The 18,857-nt window shown below is 41.4% G+C and overlaps 1 protein-coding gene across 4 annotated transcripts in view; it reads left to right on the top strand.

Annotated features, from left to right (window-relative positions):
* Nucleotides 1–18,857, top strand: part of SPATS2 (spermatogenesis associated serine rich 2) — an 83,669-nt gene that overhangs the window by 55,883 nt on the left and 8,929 nt on the right. For all 4 annotated transcript variants that reach the window (XM_089477627.1, XM_089477626.1, XM_089477640.1 and 1 more), the window contains 5 exons: nt 2,067–2,328; nt 2,845–3,057; nt 4,797–4,932; nt 10,879–10,937; nt 11,650–11,759. In XM_089477627.1, the coding sequence (XP_089333753.1) occupies nt 2,067–2,328; nt 2,845–3,057; nt 4,797–4,932; nt 10,879–10,937; nt 11,650–11,759 (780 nt within the window). The remainder of the gene's footprint in view (nt 1–2,066; nt 2,329–2,844; nt 3,058–4,796; nt 4,933–10,878; nt 10,938–11,649; nt 11,760–18,857) is intronic.

An 18,857-nucleotide genomic window follows, 5' to 3' on the forward strand; every position in this document is an offset into this window, starting at 1 on the left:
CCGTGTTTTGGTCTACAGCTATGACTTCAGGTAGCGTCTCTCCTCTCAATGATTGTCTTAAAGCAGTAATGGACTGGATGAGGAAAAACAGATTAAAACTGAATCCAGACAACACAGAGGTACTTCCAGTGAGGGCCCCTAACCCAGGCGTTGTGTTACAACCACTCGTCCTAGATGGGGTCACACTTGTTAAAACACTTTTGATATTGCGCAGCATGTGAGGCAACACTTCAACATCTGGCACCAGATTTTCCACCTTCGTAACTGTAGTCAGCAGCTTGTGAGCTGGAGAAACACCTCTCCCTTTCTTAATGAGCAAAGAGACACTGTAAACTTCTCTCAGATGAGGCTTTTATTTTTACAAGAAGTTCCACTGTGTACAACAATATATACATCGACACCACGGGGACGTAGCCAAGGGGGGGTCCTTGGGGTCCGGACCCCCCTTCCATTAGAAAAAAATGAAGAGCAACAGCCCTTTTGATCACTTTGTTTTAAAATGGTAGATAGGAGACTGGCCTATAGTTGGATATGTCTCGGGGGTCCAGGAATTTTTTTTTTCAGAAGCGGCCTAACCGTCGCTTCGTTCAGACAAGATGGAACACTATCTTCCCTAAGGGATGCATTGATGATGTCTCTCAAAAAACATCTGTAATTGTAGTTCTTCAGGTTGTAGTCTGTGAATTCACACAAGCCCACCCATCCTCTCCACATGTTGTATCCTGCACCTGTTACCTATAGATGCTGCAAAGCAGCATCCTTTGGAACTGAGGTAAATGAGCAGGAATGGCTAGGGTCTAATAAGAGATGGGTGGAGCTACCACCACAAATATGCCTAGTGATTCCAGAAGGTTCTGAATATACTCCACGTAGGTGCAGGAATACCCAGTTGTGAATTCACAGATGACTATTTGAATAACTACAGTTACAGGTTAGTAACGTGTCATTGATAGGAGAAATGTAATAGAAATACCAAGAATTCACTTGGAATAGGCAGGAGATCCTGTAGTAACTTCCGTACCTTCTTATGTAGACAAGAATGGGATTCTAGCCAATGGTATGTGTACTCCAGATGTTTGAAAAAAATCTTATCTGCATTAATGTTACTTAATTTCTGTGCAAAGAATAATTGGCATTTGTGTCCTGTATCAAATAAAGTATGGTACAAATAAAGTATGATTAATCCTGCTGCTTCTAATCATGATGAAAGGTTTAAGAAAACAGGGGAAGTAGAAAAGCCTTACCTTCTAACCACTAGAAAGCTTATTGAATCAAGCCTCTGGCTTTCAAGATTTTATAAGGCATTTGCCACACATTGTCAAGCATATCTTTGCTGGCATAGGGGCTAGACTCAGGTAACTTTGATTTCCAGAGAGCTTGGTCCCATGGTGAGTAACACTTTGGCCAGAAGGCTATTGGTATTTCTGGCTAGAGTAGACCTATCGAAATAGTGTTTGAATTGAGGCCAGTCTGTGTTTCCTTTCTTTTTTTCCTTTCTACAGAGTCATGGAATATACCCTTATCTTAGGAGAAGCCAGTCCTTCACACTAACTGATAGTGGAGAGTACAGTGCGCCCACGTTATACGTGGGCATGCTATATGTGGAAAGCTGCGAGGGAGTATGCGGGGTGCAAGGGACAGTGCATCCCATTCAGATGAATGGGGCACATGCCGTCACATGCACGAGTCTGATTCACTTGAATGGGGCTTCAGCGTGCACGGTATTTGGCTTATGCGGGGGGGGGGGGGGTCCAGAACGGATCCCCCGTGTAAGCCAAGGGCGCACGGTAATATGATTATTGCTCCCCAGCAACACAGACTTTCCCTGTGAATTGTTTCTGTGCAGAGCATACTTCATGTTTATTAATCCCAGTCTTCTGGTTCTAATTGTTAAATAAATCCCACTTTTAAGGGATCATTGCCAAGAACCTGACTAATAAAGAATTCAATTCTCTCATGTTAAAGCACTTAGAATGATCTTGTTTTACTTCAGGAATGCAGCTTTGCTTTTTTTCCCCCCTCCCTTTTTCTTTTTCCTTGGTGTGGTTGGGTATATTAATCCCCAGAACAAAAAAAAGAAAACCAAGCCAAAGCCTTCTGCAGAATCAAGTGCCAGCCTTCGTGACCCTAGCAAGCCAACATCTGCTGAAGAGGAACAGTCTGCAGCTTCATTGGAGAAGGGTGGAATCAATGGTTACCATGTCAATGGCTCGGCCAATGACACAGAGTCTGTGGACTCACTCAGTGAAGGCTTGGACACACTTTCCATAGATGCCAGAGAGTTGGAAGAAAGTGAACCTGTTATGCCTGAGGTGCCTGATGTAGCAGGTAAGTTCTCTGTCAGTTTGTTTCAAAGAAGCGGAAAAGCTGTGTAAGTGTACAAAGAAAACAGGAGGGCCTTGTACTCTCCCTTCTGCTGATATGCCTCCCAGCACAATGATTAGTTTTTTAAGTTAAGATTTGCTTTGTGCTGTTTTGGCTGCTTTGACAGAAAGGAGGTCAAGTAGTTCTTTTCAGATAACTATGAAACCATTACAGGTTCCCAAAAAGAGGGCTAGGAAATGGGAATAGGGACCAACTGAAGATGCAGATGCCTAGGTTTTGTACTACGCTAGAAAGTGCATAGATTAGATTTGCAATAACTGTTCGGGGATGGACACTAAGTTCTATCTAGGTGGGTATTCACAGTAAGCTTTACTGTTTCATGTTCTTTTATAGAGGAAAAGCTGTGTTAAAACTTTAGTAAAAAATTTTAAGTAACCTCATCTACATAGTTTCAGTCTGTTATGCTCTGTCATTTTGACTTACAATTTTTGAATTAGAAACTCTTCTTTCTCTCCTCAGCAACACTTGAGTTTAAAAATGCAATAACAGACTTCAGTCCAAAGTCTGCCACTATGCGGTCTTCACAGAATACCCAGTCTCCTAGAGTCCAGCCTGAATTGCGGAGCCCTGGCAAACCACTCTCCAGGCCTGTGTCAAGCAGCCAGTCGCCTGCTCCTTCATCTCTGACAATACTAGATGAAGTCCCTCTGTCCTCTGGAAACAAAAAGCTAGGTAAACCTGGAGTGATCTGTGGCTGCTACACAATTCTGATGGTTATTTCCTAATTTCAGGGAGCAGATCCTGAATGGTTACAAAATGAGAGTAATGCCAAATTACACTTGTCAGGCTAGTAATTTTCAGTGTGTATCTCTTCTTTTCTGTTTTGAGTCATTGTGGTATAGTGGATTTTACTGTGTTTGAATCTGTTTAGACATATCTTATTGGGAAACTGCACCAAGTCAGTCTCTGGATGGCACAGATGAACAATCCACTTACAGCAGGTTATTCTCTGCATACCAGCATATGCAACAGGAGATCTAAAGCTTTAAATTTTAAATGTCTAATTTTTTTGGTTGAGATGCAGAGGGTTAGAAAGGGTGTACAGCTGGAGATGTATTCTGTTTCTCTTTTTCATGTCCAGTGAATGAGGCAGTGCAATATAACAGTAATTGATCCATTTTGACATATACCACTGATATTCCTATCCTCTGTTTTTGTTACCACTTTACATCCTTGCATTACAAGGATTTTGATCTTCCTGAAAAGGACTCGAAGATGGCTGTCAATCCCTTCTCTCCCCCAACCCCCACCAAGGGCTGGTAAATTCCTGTGTTGCCTTTAATATCAAGCTCAAACAGTTTTATGCTGGTCCAGAAAGACCTGACCTCCAGGGAAGACTGCATGTCAAAGTGCTTGACAGCCACCTAAATCTGGTGGTTTATCATTTGGCTCTTCTGATAAACAAATCAAATTGCTGGGTAAATGTCTCTCTCCTATTCTAGTTGAGTTTCAGCTTGGTTTCTATTAGGGCTGCAGAGAATTCTTGTAAGATACAGAAAGTATTGAGTAAACTGGAGATTAATTTGTAGAACACACTAGGCAGACAGTCAGCTGAAATTGAATTTAATTGGATTGCTTAGTGGTGGGAATTTTATGGGCTGTTCACTTGAAATTTCACATCTCTTTTGAGCAAGCTGTGGGTGACACCCTGTCCTTTAATTGGCTTTCCTCCTGCTGATACAGAATTGAAATGAGAATTGGGTGATTGAAATACTTCAATGAATTAATATTCTTATCAAGAAGGTGCTCATGGATTTAGAGTGTATATTCCCCCACATATTTCATTATACATCTTACCACAAAGTTTTTAAAGTGTTTGTACTCTTTTGCTTTCTCAGTGTGAGCTTGTCCTTGAACCAGAGAAAGAGACCCAGTGGCTAATGAGAAGAGACAATGCTTGCAGTTTCTTTCTTAGTCTCTATACTCATCTGTGCCAGTCAGGAAGAAAGACCTCCAAGACCCTGTTTCTAAACACGATCATTATCTATAACTTTGAGGAGACTGGAATATCCGGCTCCTGGTGGCAGTGGTTCACCTTCTTGCTATAACAAGGGCTGTAACAAGCATCTGGCATTTCCACTTTGCAAGGGGTGCACACTTCAACAATTCTCAGTGATGGAAATAAGCATGGAGACATGCTCTGTTGGTGATGAAAGGCAGAGAGTCTAACCTTGCAACTGGCAACTAAGCCTCACAACTTTTTTTTTCTAAAAGAACTTGCTCTTGTACTGATTTGAGTTTACTAGAAAGATACATTGTCAGAATTAACTTCGACAAATATTTGTTTGGAAAGAGATATCAGCAGGGTTTTTTTTTATCTACACGCAAATAGTCTTCAGTTTTGGTGATTTGTATGAACCCTAGAAAGACTAGGGTTATATTTTGCTTTTAAATCTATGTTTTTGTTTCAGGTTCCAATATTGAAAAATCAGTGAAAGACCTTCAGCGCTGCACTGTTTCTCTGGCTCGATATCGTGTTGTTGTTAAAGAAGAAATGGATGCCTCTATTAAGAAAATGAAGCAGGCCTTTGCAGAGCTTCAGAGCTGGTAGGCTAGCATCCAAAGAGAGTGAAGTGTTCAAATAAGAGTAACTTTAAGGTGTTTGGGTAAAAGTATAGAATTTTAGCTTACTGATTTTTCTTATTTTATTTCCATACAATGTGAGTGGTTACCCCAGGCCTTGTGGAATCATATGGTCAGACACTTCTTTTTATTAATTAACATCCCCTGGAAATGCTCAAAAGGACCTTATTGGCAATAAATGAATGGAAGTGTCAGATGATTAGTTTGTCACATGGTAGCTGGGATCCTCCTGTGAAGAACATAGTTGCAGGATGCAAATCCTAGCTATTTGACTCTGCAAGATTCATATGAATGGTCTTGTCTTAATCACAGTGGTTGTCATGCATCATGTGAAGCCACTATACTAGGCATGCCTTGAATGCCCACAGCCGCAAGGAAAATCCCCTCTTTGGGTGAAGGCTGTTGCTCAGTGGGAAGCACACATGCTATTCTGGCAGAAGATCCCTGACTATAGCAGACTGAGATTCAACAGCAATAATCCTCACCACGGCCAGGAATTTGTGTGTATATTTTAACTGTCCAGATGGGTAACATCATATTGGCCCCTCTACTGTCACAAACATACAAGATAAGCAGTGGACAAGGATGCACATTTGTAGTAGCCTGTTGCTTAACCATGAGTTTAAAATTTCAGATACTTTGAGTAGTCATGGTTCAGTGAACTACTCTGAAGTTAATCAGAAATCAGATAAAATAATTTTTAAAAAGCATAGAATTTTCTTAGCCGTTAGCCAAACAACACTTTTCATTTTCAAAATTTGAGCTTATTGGGGTGCCTGGAGGTGTAGTTTTCATGCAGCCCTCTCCAAATCTTACTTATTTGATAGTACTGCTTATTAAACAGTGGCTCATTGCTGTGCTGTTGCCGAACAAATGTCTGATAATATAGCTAAAATTATGTTCACCTTACTTAAATCCTTGGTTCTGCTGTATTACCTTGGATTACTTCTATTAACATAACTGTGAGATGGCTAATGGAAACAAGGTTTGATTCAGGTCTGCTTGCATATGGGCTGTATCTCCAAGAACACATGCAAGGGCAATTTGAGATGCTGATTTTTAAGGCTACTCCTAGTTACTGGATTTTGCTTATAGTACAGTAGCTCAGTATTAATTATTTGCATAACTTCTTTCCATCATTGCCTCCGTGCAGCTATAAATCCTGCAAAATGAAAGGTCTAGTTTTGCTAGCTTAGAAATATTTCTTCCTGTATCAGTTGGTGCTTTGATCTTTGACTGATACTTGCGTCATGTTCAGAAAAGGTTAAAGACCTAAGTGTGGTTGAACAGCCTTGCCCAGATAAGTCTGCCTATGTCCCAGTTGTTATGAGAAGGGGTGAGGGCAGAAACCAGGAAGCATAGTTCCGTGACACAGGGATATGCAGTGCCTGTTTGGAAGTCAGCCAGTGGAACCTCCTTCAATAAATGCCAGGTGAAGAAGGTTCCTGCAGTGAGCCTTTGTACACAGGACTGATAAAACACTGAGCCTGTGGTCATGTTGGCTCAATATTAAAGCCACCATGACTTGCTCTCAGAATAGTGGGGCAGTTGCTACTTTGTAAATAGCTTTTAGTCAGCTGTTGAAAGAAGAATAGACTTCTGACTTTTGATTCCAGAAGGAGTTGCATTTAGTTCAGTTTTTCAAACCAAAATTGGGCATTTTTAATGTATTATTATTTTGTGGCTTAATTATTAGCTATAAACTACATTGAGTAACTCACAACAGATACACAAGATAAAAACCTTATATAAGATTTATTTATCTTTAAATGTATTTTAAATATTTGTATTGTGCATGAAGAAGACAAATGTAAAAGCTGCAGTGTAATAACCTATGTTTAATCCCCATATCTGTATATATAGGGAGCCCTTGAGTCATGACAAAGCAAGGCTGATGTGCTCCCAAGGGTTATATAGTGCAGAAGCAGAAAAATAGTGACCCATCTGTCCCTTAATAGCAATTAGAACTGTACAAATAGGCTAGCAACAGAGAAAAATTACGCCCCATCCGTTCCCAGCCTTAGTATCATTTCCCAGCCTGAAACTGAAAAGCGAATGCAAAAAATGTCCAACAAGGTCACTAATACAAATTAATTCTTTGACGCCACTGAACAGCTGTTAGCATTTGGCTGTGGTGCTAACAAGAACTGTAAAACCTATCTGTCTGGAAACAGAGGCCCAAATCACTGCAACCTAGATTTTGTGGAACTGTGGAGGTACCTTTCTTTGTAAAAGATTGACATATCTACTGCTCTTTTGAAATGCCCACCACATATAATCAATGCTGCTTGTTCTGAATGTTTCCTGTTTTCCAGATTTTGAGTTTTTTCACATTGTCAGGAGTCACAGATTTTAAAATATATAAATAACTGAGAAAACTAGAGGGGATCTGAAATATTCAAAGGTTTGGGATGTTGTAGAATGGGTGGTAAGGGCTTGGGAGGCATAACAATTGTCATAAGATTGTTGTGTCCTTCCAAGTAGTTTCCACCTAATGGTTGGAAATGAAATAAATAAAATTATGACAACTCTAAGGTGACTGTATCACAGAAACTTCTGGGTATGGCCGTTATCACACGGGAGGAATGTCTCCCAATTTCGAAAGAAAAGAAAGTAGGGCCAATTCGAAAATGAACACTATTATGCGAAGGGTTATCAAACGCACAGAAGAACACAGTGCCCATCCCAAAACCAAAGTAGGGTGAATGCAAAAAAATTATCATATGAATATGTACCCTTCGTAGTCTAGAATTCGAATGAGCATCCCTGTACATGCGCAGTGAGAGCAGAATTGGATCGTGACCTTTTTAAACTTCTGGCAGGGCTTACATCCGGTTCCCATGGTTTTGCTTTGTTTCACATTATTTGTTCATTCATTACCCTTTATTTTATGTTATTAGACAATACACATTACTTGTTCTTTCATTACCCCTTATTTCATGTTATTTAGGCAATTCATGTTATTTGTTCATTCATTATTCTTTATTTCATGTTATTTAGGCAATTCATCAATTCAAAATCAGCCCAAACCAACCTTGTACTTGGCTTGAGCATTGGACTATGACTAGAAGGCAGTGATCGACTGCCACTGGGTGACCTGGTGCAAGTCACACTCTCTCAGCCTTCTCAGAAAATGGCAATGGCAAAACCCATCTGAATAAACCTGCCAAGAAACCCCAAAAAGCATGATGGGGTCTCCATATGGTTGTGTGTGTGTGACTGTGTCTGTGCCTTTAAGTCTCCAGCTTTGGGGGGGAGGTGGGGGAAGAGAAGGAGTTCCTCTCATTTGAGCGAGCTTTGCTGTAGCCAGATTGTGGGGGGGACTGGGTCCTCCCTGGTTCTAACCTGGCCCATTGGGAGTCCCATTGAAGGCAATGGTGCTGCCTTGCCATGAGTCGAAAGAGGGGAAAGGGGAGGGGAAGCTGTGCAGGAACCAGAGCTGGCGATTAAGGCTACATCCATACTGGAGAAATAACCCAGTTTGGCACCGCTTTAACTCTTTGTGCCTCAAGGCTATGGAATTCTGGGAGCTGGAGTTTGTTGTGAGTCCAGAGCGATGCCCCTGAGGGGAAGAAACAAACCCCCATTCCCCAGGCTTCCCTACTCCATCCTCCACCAAAGGAGGAGGAATGAGGAAGAAGAACCCTTTGGGCTAATCAAAAGAGGGAGAGTTTTCTCTCTTTTTGAAGCCCCTGGCCCCGAAGGAAGGAAGGAAGGCAGGCAGGCAGGCAGGCAAAAAGGTCCCTGATGGGCACAAGGGGCCAGGAGCAGGGCAAACCCCAAGCCCACCATTTTGGGCAGAGAGAGAGCGCTTGCAGGGCGCCTAATGGAGAGCCTTCCCCCCCTTCATTCTTTCCTGTCAAAAACAGCTGATTCTCCTCCCAGCTGCCGGGGAAGACCTTGGAGCCCCAGAAGCCAAAACAAAACTGATGATCATGGGAATTGATGCCCGGGGGGGTGGGGGGACATCAGGGCCAAAACAGACATGCATATCACACCAAACAACACTGAATTGAATGCTAAGTAGCCTGGGAATAGTGACTTCTCTAGTTCAACGAATTTACTTAATTTTGGATTGCTGTGGAATTGGGTTTGGAGCGCATTCAGAATGCCAGTGAATGCCTGTGATAACCTTTCGCACAATAACATGAATACCCATGATTGCGTTCGGGATGACACTGAATTATACTTCCAATTTCTTTCATGTGATAACGACCAGTGTGACTCACCCAAGGCCACCCAGTGGGTTTCTATGACAGAAAATCGAACCCTGGTCTCCAGAATCATAACCACAACACCACATTTGCTCTCTGTCATAAAATGACTGTAACTGTAAATAATGAAATTATGGTGTCCAGTAAACATTGCCATATGGTAAACAGATGCTGAATCAGGTAAACGTTTAGTCTCATTTAGCAGGGCTCCTTACATTCTTATAATGTCCTTGATGGTAGAAAGCCCTGTGGAAGGAAGAATTGTGTTATTCAAAAAGTCTTTCTAAACATAGCACTGCTCTAAAGTCCTCCAAAGCCAAGGGTTGCAAGCATTCATTGTATTCATAGAGAGTAGTGGTTTGTTCCAGTTGGCAGCTAGTTGTTAAAGGACTGCAAAGTATTCCAATGTATATTAGAACCTTGGAGACTATATTTAAATTTATTTTGTGATTTAAGGCCAGTAAAAATGCCTGGAAGGATATTGTACCTTCTCCTTAAAGCTGTCAGAGCCTCTGCTTTTTAAAAAGAGCTTATCTATGTACGGTTCTATAAGGCATTCCAATCAATGGAAAAAGAAGAGGATTAAGATTATCTCTAAATTACATCCATTGGTCTTTGGCTGGAAAATCAGCTATCTCTGTGTTGTTAGGCTATAGGAGACCGGTGCATGTGTTCTCTTCAAAGTGCCATCTCAGATTACTTGAGCAACATTGTGTTGTGTGTAGAAATTAAAATAACTTGGTGAGTTGTAGATAATTTTGAAGATTCAGAACTTAAAACCCTCACTGTCAAGGTGCTTCTGGCTTCTAGAAAAGAAGGAACTAAGTCCCGTTTAGGGTTTCTGTTTATACAAGAGAGAGAAGCTGTGCCAAAAATTGGAAAGGTTTTTGGCTTCCTGCTGCCATCTGTTGGTTCAGTTTTTCCACAAAGTCTTAGAAATCCCTAAACAATGCAGAGTTGTGTTCTTGCTCTTGTTCACTTCCCAAAGTTTGATTAGTAGCTGGCTATCCTTTTGTCGGTTCAGCTCAGTTCAGTTATTTATTAATGTTTAGAACAAAGGCCATTCACATACAAATGTCAAATTACAATACAACATATAAGAACAGCATAATAAAAGTACATACAGCATAAAATAAATTGCATAGCAATCATGCATATAAAGCATTTAAAATTCAATTCAGTTAAACAGACAAAATATGAACACTAATACTGTAATTAAATTAGAACATCCCCAGAGCAATCAACAGCAATATCAGCAATATATCTTACCTGAGTTTTCATTGGTACTTGGGCAAAAAGAGAAACCTTGCGAGTTACCCTAGAGTTAGTTTCAGTTAGGAAATAAAAATCTTTCCTGAAACAGTGTTAGAATCTAAATAAGGCAGAATAGATCCCAGAAATTTGGCCGTAGGTTCAGAGTATAATGAAGAAGAAAACAAATAATGAGGCAGATCCTCGGTTTCTGGGTTCCCACAAATACACAGGCAGAGGGCCAAAGGGGTGTGCGACTATCTGCCATTGATCAAAGCTGTAGGTATGATCTGGAAACGAAGGGCTGTAAAAGCTTGCCTGAGTTTTGGGCAGGTGAACTTTGTCAAATAGATAGCCCTTTGATGATCAAGTTTATAGAATCTATACCTTCTAGAAAATTTAGAATTATTAATAGCTTGTCTGTTATCTTTCTTATTTTCCTTAGCCTCATGGATCGAGAAGTAGCCCTCCTAGGTGAAATGGACAAAGTGAAAGCAGAAGCAAGTAAGACTCCAATTTTACTAAGCACCTTTTTACTGCAACCAGCTTCTTTTTTAAATGAACCAAATGAAACTAAAAGGCAGATCTTAAGTTTTCATATCATGTCACTACCAAATCAAGAACTATATATGTACATAGGGAGGCCAAATCTATATTCTTTTTAATGGGGAGAGGGAGCCATGCCCATACCTCATGCCGAAATGGCATTATAAATGAATTATGTCTCCCCCTGCCCCCGACCTTTGGAGACAGAGTGAACTGTGTCTGTGGCCAGCAGGCCAAATGATGCCTGTATTTTCCCCCTATATACAGATAGCAGCTTGTGTTGGGCAAGTTTAATTAAGAAAACAATGCAGGCATAAGAGTTTCACCCCACTCCGGCTCTATGAACACAAGCCAAAAGAAATTACTGGACACAACTGGTTTCATAGGGATGAATATGTTAAGTCGGAGATCCTGTTCACAGATCTCTTATGTCATCTCTGGCTTAATACTGAGATATGTTAATCCATGAAGTCAGAACAATTTGAGCATTTTGTGTGTCTCCTCCACAAATACTGAACTCCCTCCACCCTAAAGATTTTCTAAGATTCACTGCTGAGCATGTTTTGAAAGCACTGCAAAATGTGAGCTAGTTTTGTGGGTCTAGTTAAAAGGTTACATTTCTAGCCTTTGATTTAAATGAGTTCAATATTTATTTCATTTTACATTTTAGTGGAAATTCTAAGTAGTCGACAAAAGAAGGCTGAGTCATTAAAGAAGCTTACTGATGTAGCAGTCCGAATGTCAGAAGAGCAGTTGGTGGAGCTTAGAGCTGACATAAAGGTGAACCTTGGATTGGTGTGGTCTGTGTGCTGTTTATTCTGTTACTAGTCATCTCTTTTGGACTAGCAAAGAGGCAGACGTCAGATCAAATTTGAGTCTGAACTAGTATTCATGATGTACAGTCCTGTTCTATATGAGATTAATTGATTACTTTTATATTTTTGATGATGATGATTTTTTAAAAAATTAAATCAACAAACCATGTCTACAATAATCAAACTGTATTAGAGGTATACCTCAATTAACAAAGTAGATGTGGTCCCGCACATTACTACTTTGGCAGAAATTTTGGTACCAGAGGCAGAAATAACATAAAAGGAATTAAAAAGAGCATGTCAACATGTTTAAGCAATTTTTTTATCCAAAACTAACAATATTCTCATGCAAAATGAAAACAGACCGATTAGGTAAGCCTTACATGAATAGACAAAGACAGAATTTCTAGAGATCACTTGAAGGCTTCTTCCAAAATGTATTCAGAGATGACTTTTTCTTTCTTCAATTTCTATTTTTATTATGATTTCCATTTTATTGGCCAAACTTACAGATTTAGGGTTTCTTTAACATACTGGGTGTAGTTGGCAAGACAGGCTTATCTGCTCTTCCCTTTGCCTCTGAGTTGATAATTCATTCATGCTCAGTAAGGGATTGTAGAGGCAGCTGCTATTTACCTTACCTATTGTACATAGCGACAGTAGGATTGGCTGGAGCTGAATCCCATACTTTTCCAGTTCATGTTTTTATTACATTATTTTCTTACAAACTGCTGCAATCAGACACTAAAGGTCTGTGTTTCTCCAGCTATCGTTCACCATCTATCCAATGTTGCTAAAACTTTCTTCTAGACAGAAGAAGAGGGAAAGGGGGTCATTAGAAAGACTTTGTAAAGACTAGCTTCTTTGTCAGAGGCTTTGTTAATTGAAATATGTCTGTAATTTTGAGAAAAAAGATTTCAAACATTTCACCTCTTTTCCCCTTAAATTGGCTGCTTTAACTGCAAAAAAGGTCAGCCTTCTCTGTAACTAACTGGTTCGAACCATGCAGAAGAACATTCAGTTTCTCCCCCAAAAAGAGGATAAATAATGTTCTTTAGAACTGGAATACATTCAGTGTTCCAGTAAGTAGTGGGTCATATCTTCCACTTCAGTTACACAACATATACACATTTGATTTTTGATCCTGGAAAGCCCTGGAATCTTCATTGTTGCATCACTGTGTCCATCTGCTTATTGGGAAGTACAGATATTTTTCTAATTGAATTTTTTTTTAATTTTGCTCTTCATCTGTAATAGAACTTGTATTTGACAAGGCTAATATGTAGGCCTGGACACACCCAAGCTCTCCACACTAACACCATATTTGATAACTCTTTAGAAAAGGTAAACTGCCATGGTCTTTTCCCATTTTACCCAGCTTACATAAATAATTATCTGACATGTATCAACTCTGAAACAACTTGTTATTTCAAATTCACATCCATTTATATGAGCTGGGGCAGACCGTTGATACTCCCAGTAGTGAAAGTAAAAAAAAAACCAAAAAGTTCTGAACCATTTCAGTATTCTAATTATTGGTGAAGTCCCAAATTTCTTCACCAACAGACAACAGCATTGGCTTAGGAAATGTCAAAATTGGATGTAATGAACCTGGGTAACTATAATTTAGATGCCTGTTTAAAGCTTGGGCTCAAGCAGTTGTTTTCAGCTCGTTTCTTTTTATCTGAGGACTCTTTAAGACTCAGTAAGGAGAAAAAATTCCTAAATGTGTAAAATAACTCACCTGACCTATTTTATTTATCCTTTAAAAGTGACTTGTGTTGTTCTTTTCTTGCCAACGATTACAGCTTTTAATTTTGTGCTACTGATTACTTATTATTCTCCTGACAGTATGCACCAAATCTTCTCAATCTGTGCAAACCTACCTGCATGGTAGATAACAAGATCATATTGTCTACACATAAATGATAATTTACTCTTCTATCCTAAACCTTTGGCATATGAAATTCTTGATTTCGAACTTCTATAAATATATCATTAATGTAGTACTTAAAAAGAAATAGAGCTAAAATACAGCTTTGCCGCACCTCTTTATCTGTGGTTATTTGGTTTGTCATGGCATGATTTACACATTCTTCTATTTTTGCAACATAGAAGAGTTGTGCCTGGATAGCAGAGTCCATGCTTTGCATAAATCCTAGGCATGAGCCCTAACATTATCAGCTGGAATGTCTTTTCCTGAGTCATAGAAAGCAGGCTTGACATGGCAGTCAGGGTTGAATGTAGTAGGCTACATGGGGGTAGGACAGGTGTCACCCTACAAATACTTCTAGACCAGGGGTCGGCAACTCCCGGCCCGCGGGCCGCATCCAGCCCGGCAAGGCCTCGGGACAGGCTCCAGCACGGACCTGCCGCCGATTGCCGCCTTTGGCCTCTCGTGCGAGCGGCCTTTGACCCCGCCAAAGGCCCTGCGCCTGCAGCAATCGGTGGCAGGATCGTGATGGGGCTGGTCCCGAGGCCTCGCTGGGGAAGGCCTCTTGCGCGGGGCCAAGAGGCCTCATCTCCAGCCCCGGCCTCGATTGGAAGGCTTTGGCCGCAGAGGCTCTCACCTCCTCCCGCCTTTGGAGAAGGTAACCTTGCCTCCAGGTCTGCAGCCACAACAGGCGCGAGTGCTTTGTGTGCAAAACGCCAAAGCAAGGGGAGGAGGAAGAAGATGGAGTCCTTGGGTTTCCTAGAAGAGGCTTAGGCTGCATCCACACTGGGGGAATAACCCGGTTTGATACCACTTTCATTGCCATGGCTGTGGGGTTCTGTGAAGTGTAGAGAGATGGAGTCCTTGGGTATAGAAGAGTCTTAGGAAGCATCCACACTGGGGGAATAACCCAGTTTGATACCAGAAGTTTGATACACTTTTCAGAATTCCATAGCATTCAGCCATGGCAGTGAAAGTGATGCCAAACCGGGTTATTTCTCCGGTGCAGATGCAGGTTAGGTCTTGCATGGAGCTTGTTGTTGTTGTTGTTGTTGTTGTTGTGTCCCTTCAAGTTGTTTCTGACTTATGGTGAGCCTTTCCTGGGGTTTTGTTGGCAAGGTTGGTGCAGAGGGGGTTTGTCATTGCCTGAGGCTGAGAGTGTGTGACTTAGAATCATAGAATCATAGAGTTGGAAGAGACCGCAAGGGCCATCCAGTCCAACCTCCTGCCATGCAGGAAATACAAATCAAAGCATCCCCGACAGATGGCCATCCAGCCTCTGTTTAAAGACCTCCAAGGAAGGAGACTCTATCACCCTCCGAGGGAGTGCATTCCACTGTCGAACAGCCCTTACTGTCAGGATGTTCCTCCTAATGTTCAGGTGGAATCTCTTTTCCTGTAGCTTGCATCCATTGTTCCGGGTCCTGTTTTCTGGAGCAGCAGAAAACAAGCTTGCTCCCTCTTTAATATGACATCCTTTCAAATATTTAAACAGGGCTATCATATCATCTCTTAACCTTCTTTTCTCCAGGCTAAACATCCCCAGCTCCCTAAGTCGTTCCTCATAGGGCATGGTTTCCAGACCCTTAACCATTTTTGTCGCCCTCCTTTGGACACGCTCCAGTTTCTCAATGTCCTTTCTGAATTGTGGCGCCCAGAACTGGACACAATATTCCAGGTGGGGCCTGACCATAGCAGAATACAGTGGCACCATTACTTCTCTTGATCTAGACACTATACTTTTATTGATGCAGGCTAAAATTGCATTGGCCTTTTTAGCTGCCGCATCATACTGTTCACTCACAGAATCATAGAATCATAGAATCGTAGAGTTGGAAGAGACCACTAGGGCCATCCAGTCCAACCCCCTGCCATGCAGGAAATCCAAATCAAAGCATCCCTGACAGATGGCCATCCAGCCTCTGTTTAAAGACCTCCAAGGAAGGAAACTCTATCACCCTCCGAGGGAGTGCATTCCATTGTCGAACAGCCCTTACTGTCAGGAAGTTCCTCCTAATGTTCAGGTGGAATCTCTTTTCCTGTAGCTTGCATCCATTGTTCCGGGTCCTGTTTTCTAGAGCAGCAGAAAACAAGCTTGCTCCCTCTTCAATATGACATCCTTTCAAATATTTAAACAGGGCTATCATATCACCTCTTAACCTTCTTTTCTCCAGGCTAAACATCCCCAGCTCCCTAAGTCGTTCCTCATAGGGCATGGTTTCCAGACCCTTCACCATTTTTGTCGCCCTCCTTTGGACACGCTCCAGTTTCTCAATGTCCTTTCTGAATTGTGGTGCCCAGAACTGGACACAATATTCTAGGTGGGGCCTGACCAGAGCAGAATACAGTGGCACTATTACTTCTCTTGATCTAGATACTATACTTCTATTGATGCAGCCTAAAATAGCATTGGCCTTTTTAGCTGCCGCATCACACTGTTCACTCATGTTCAACTTGTGGTCTACTTGGACTCCTAGATCCCTTTCACACGTAGTTTCATTCAGCCAGGTGTCACCCATCCTATATCTGTGCATTTTATTTTTCCGCCCTAAGTGCAATACCTTACATTTCTCTGTGTTGAATTTCATTTTGTTAGCTTTGGCCCAGCTTTCTAGTCTATTCAGGTCATTTTGAATCTTGATCCTGTCCTCTGGGGTATTAGCTATTCCCCCTAATTTGGTGTCATCTGCAAATTTGATAAGTATGCTCCCAATTCTGTCATCCAGGTCATTGATAAAGATGTTGAATAGCACTGGGCCCAGGACAGAGCCCTGTGGGACCCCACTGGTCACTTCTCTCCAGGATGAAAAGGAGCCATTGTTGAGCACCCTTTGGGTTCGGCCGGTCAACCAATTACAGATCCATGTAACAGTTCCTTTGTCTAGCCCACATTTTACAAGCTTGTTTGCAAGTATGTCATGGAAAACCTTGTCAAAGGCCTTAGTGAAATCAAGATATACTATATCCACAGCATTCCCTTCATCTACCAAGCTGGTAATTTTATCAAAGAAAGAGATTAGATTTGTCTGGCATGACTTGTTTCTCTGAAACCCATGTTGACTTTTTGTGATTATGGCATTGCCTTCTAGATGTTGACAGACTCTCTGTTTAATGATCTGCTCCAGAATCTTTCCTAGTACTGATGTCAGACTAACTGGACAATAATTGTTGGGATCCTCTTTTTTCCCCTCTTTGAAGATGGGGACAACGTTTGCCCTCCGCCAGTCTGCTGGGATCTCTCCTGTTTTGCAGGAGTTTTCAAAGATTATTGCCAAGGTGTTGAGTAATTCTGCCTTTTCTCTGTCTTCTGTTAGCATTTTGCCATCTTCTCCACGCAGTGGCCCTACTGTTTCCTCCTTCTTCTTTTTGCTGCGGACATATCCAAAAAAGCCCTTTTTGTTGCCTTTAACCTCTCTAGCAAGCCTGAGTTCATTCTGCGCTTTAGCTTTTCTGACTTTACCCCTGCACATGCCTGCTATTTCTTTGAATTCCTTTTTTGTGATTTCCCCCTTTTTCCATTTCTTATACATGTTCCGTTTCAAACTTAACTCGGTTGAAAGTTCCTTAGTCATCCATCCTGGTTTCTTGAGACACCTCCCGTTTTTCTTTCTCACTGGAACTGTTTGACATTGTGCCTTCAGTATCTTCCTTTTGAGAAACTCCCATCCGTCCTGAACTCCTTTATCTTTTAGTATTTCTGACCATGGAATCGCCCTCAATACTTCTCTAAGTTTACTGAAATCCGCACTCCTAAAGTCTAGGATGCGTGTCTGACTATGCCTGGCTTCTCCTTTCCACTGTATTACAAACTCCAGGAGAACATGGTCACTTCCACCTAATGATCCCACTACCTGCACCCCATTAGCCAAGTCATCCTTGTTGGTTAGGATCAGATCTAAAATAGCTGACCCCCTTGTTGCCTCTTCCACCTTTTGGACCATGAAATTGTCTTCCAGGCAAGTGAGGAATTTGCTAGGCCTTGAGGATTTTGCTGAGTTTGACTTCCAGCAAATATCAGGATAGTCGAAGTCGCCCATCACTACTACATCTCTCTTTTCTGACTGTGTGGTCATCTGTTCTAGAAAGATATCATCCAATTCCTCAGTCTGACTTGGGGGTCTGTAGTAGACTCCCACCGTAACATCCTTGTTGTTTCCCTCCCCTTTGATTATTATCCAGATGCTGTCCACCTGGCTTCCATGATTGATGTCCAGGATCTCTTCACCGGTGTAAATATCTCTGACATATAGTGCTATTCCTCCTCCTTTCTTGTTTGGCCTATTTCTCTTAAAAAAGTTATACCCCTCTATTTCCACATTCCAATCATGAGACTCATCCCAACAGGTTTCAGTGATGCCTATTATATCATATTTGCTTTGTTGAACTAGGAGTTCGAGTTCATCCTGCTTATTTCCCATGCTCTGTGCATTAGTGTAGAGACATCGCAGACCATGGGTCCCTTTTATGCCCGAAGTCACTCAATGGGTTTCCATGGCTGACCTGGAAATCGATCCCGGATCTCCAGAATTCAGCGGGCAAGGAGGAGCAAGCGGCAGGCAAGGGGGGGAAATTGTCTATAGAAGCCTCAGAAACATGCATTTATATTAACATTTTTAAAAAAATCAGCAAATGTTTTCGCGTGTCCTCCATTTGAAAATTTTGTCCTACATTTGTCCTGGTTTATTTATTTATTTAAATTTTAAAATTATTATTATTATTATTATTATTATTATTATTATTATTATTATTTGGTTTGGCCCCCCGAGTTGTCTGAGGGACAGCAACCTGGACCCCGGCTCAAAAAGGTAGCCTACCCCTGTTCTAGACTATGACTTCGAGCAGGCTTAACCCATGTAGCCAGTGGAGAGGGATTTTAGGAGGTGCAGTCAAATAACAGAGGGCTACAGTCTTCCCAGCCTGGGCTGGTTGAAGCATTGGTTTTTGCATGTTGCTTTTATACACATGAGCAATGTGCTGTAAAAGTCAGGAAGTTTTTGGATTACTCTGGGGTTATTGCTGGTTGAACTCTAGAAAACAGAAGTCTATTATCACTCAACCAATATCTCTGCTTTTACTTCTACACAGATATGTCATATCACGGTTTGAGATTTTAGCTCTTTCCCTCTTTGT

Source organism: Sceloporus occidentalis, unplaced genomic scaffold (assembly GCF_023333645.1).
Source record: "Sceloporus occidentalis isolate IW3139 unplaced genomic scaffold, rSceOcc1.0.p SCAF_1, whole genome shotgun sequence".
NCBI classification, from domain to species: domain Eukaryota; kingdom Metazoa; phylum Chordata; class Lepidosauria; order Squamata; family Phrynosomatidae; genus Sceloporus; species Sceloporus occidentalis.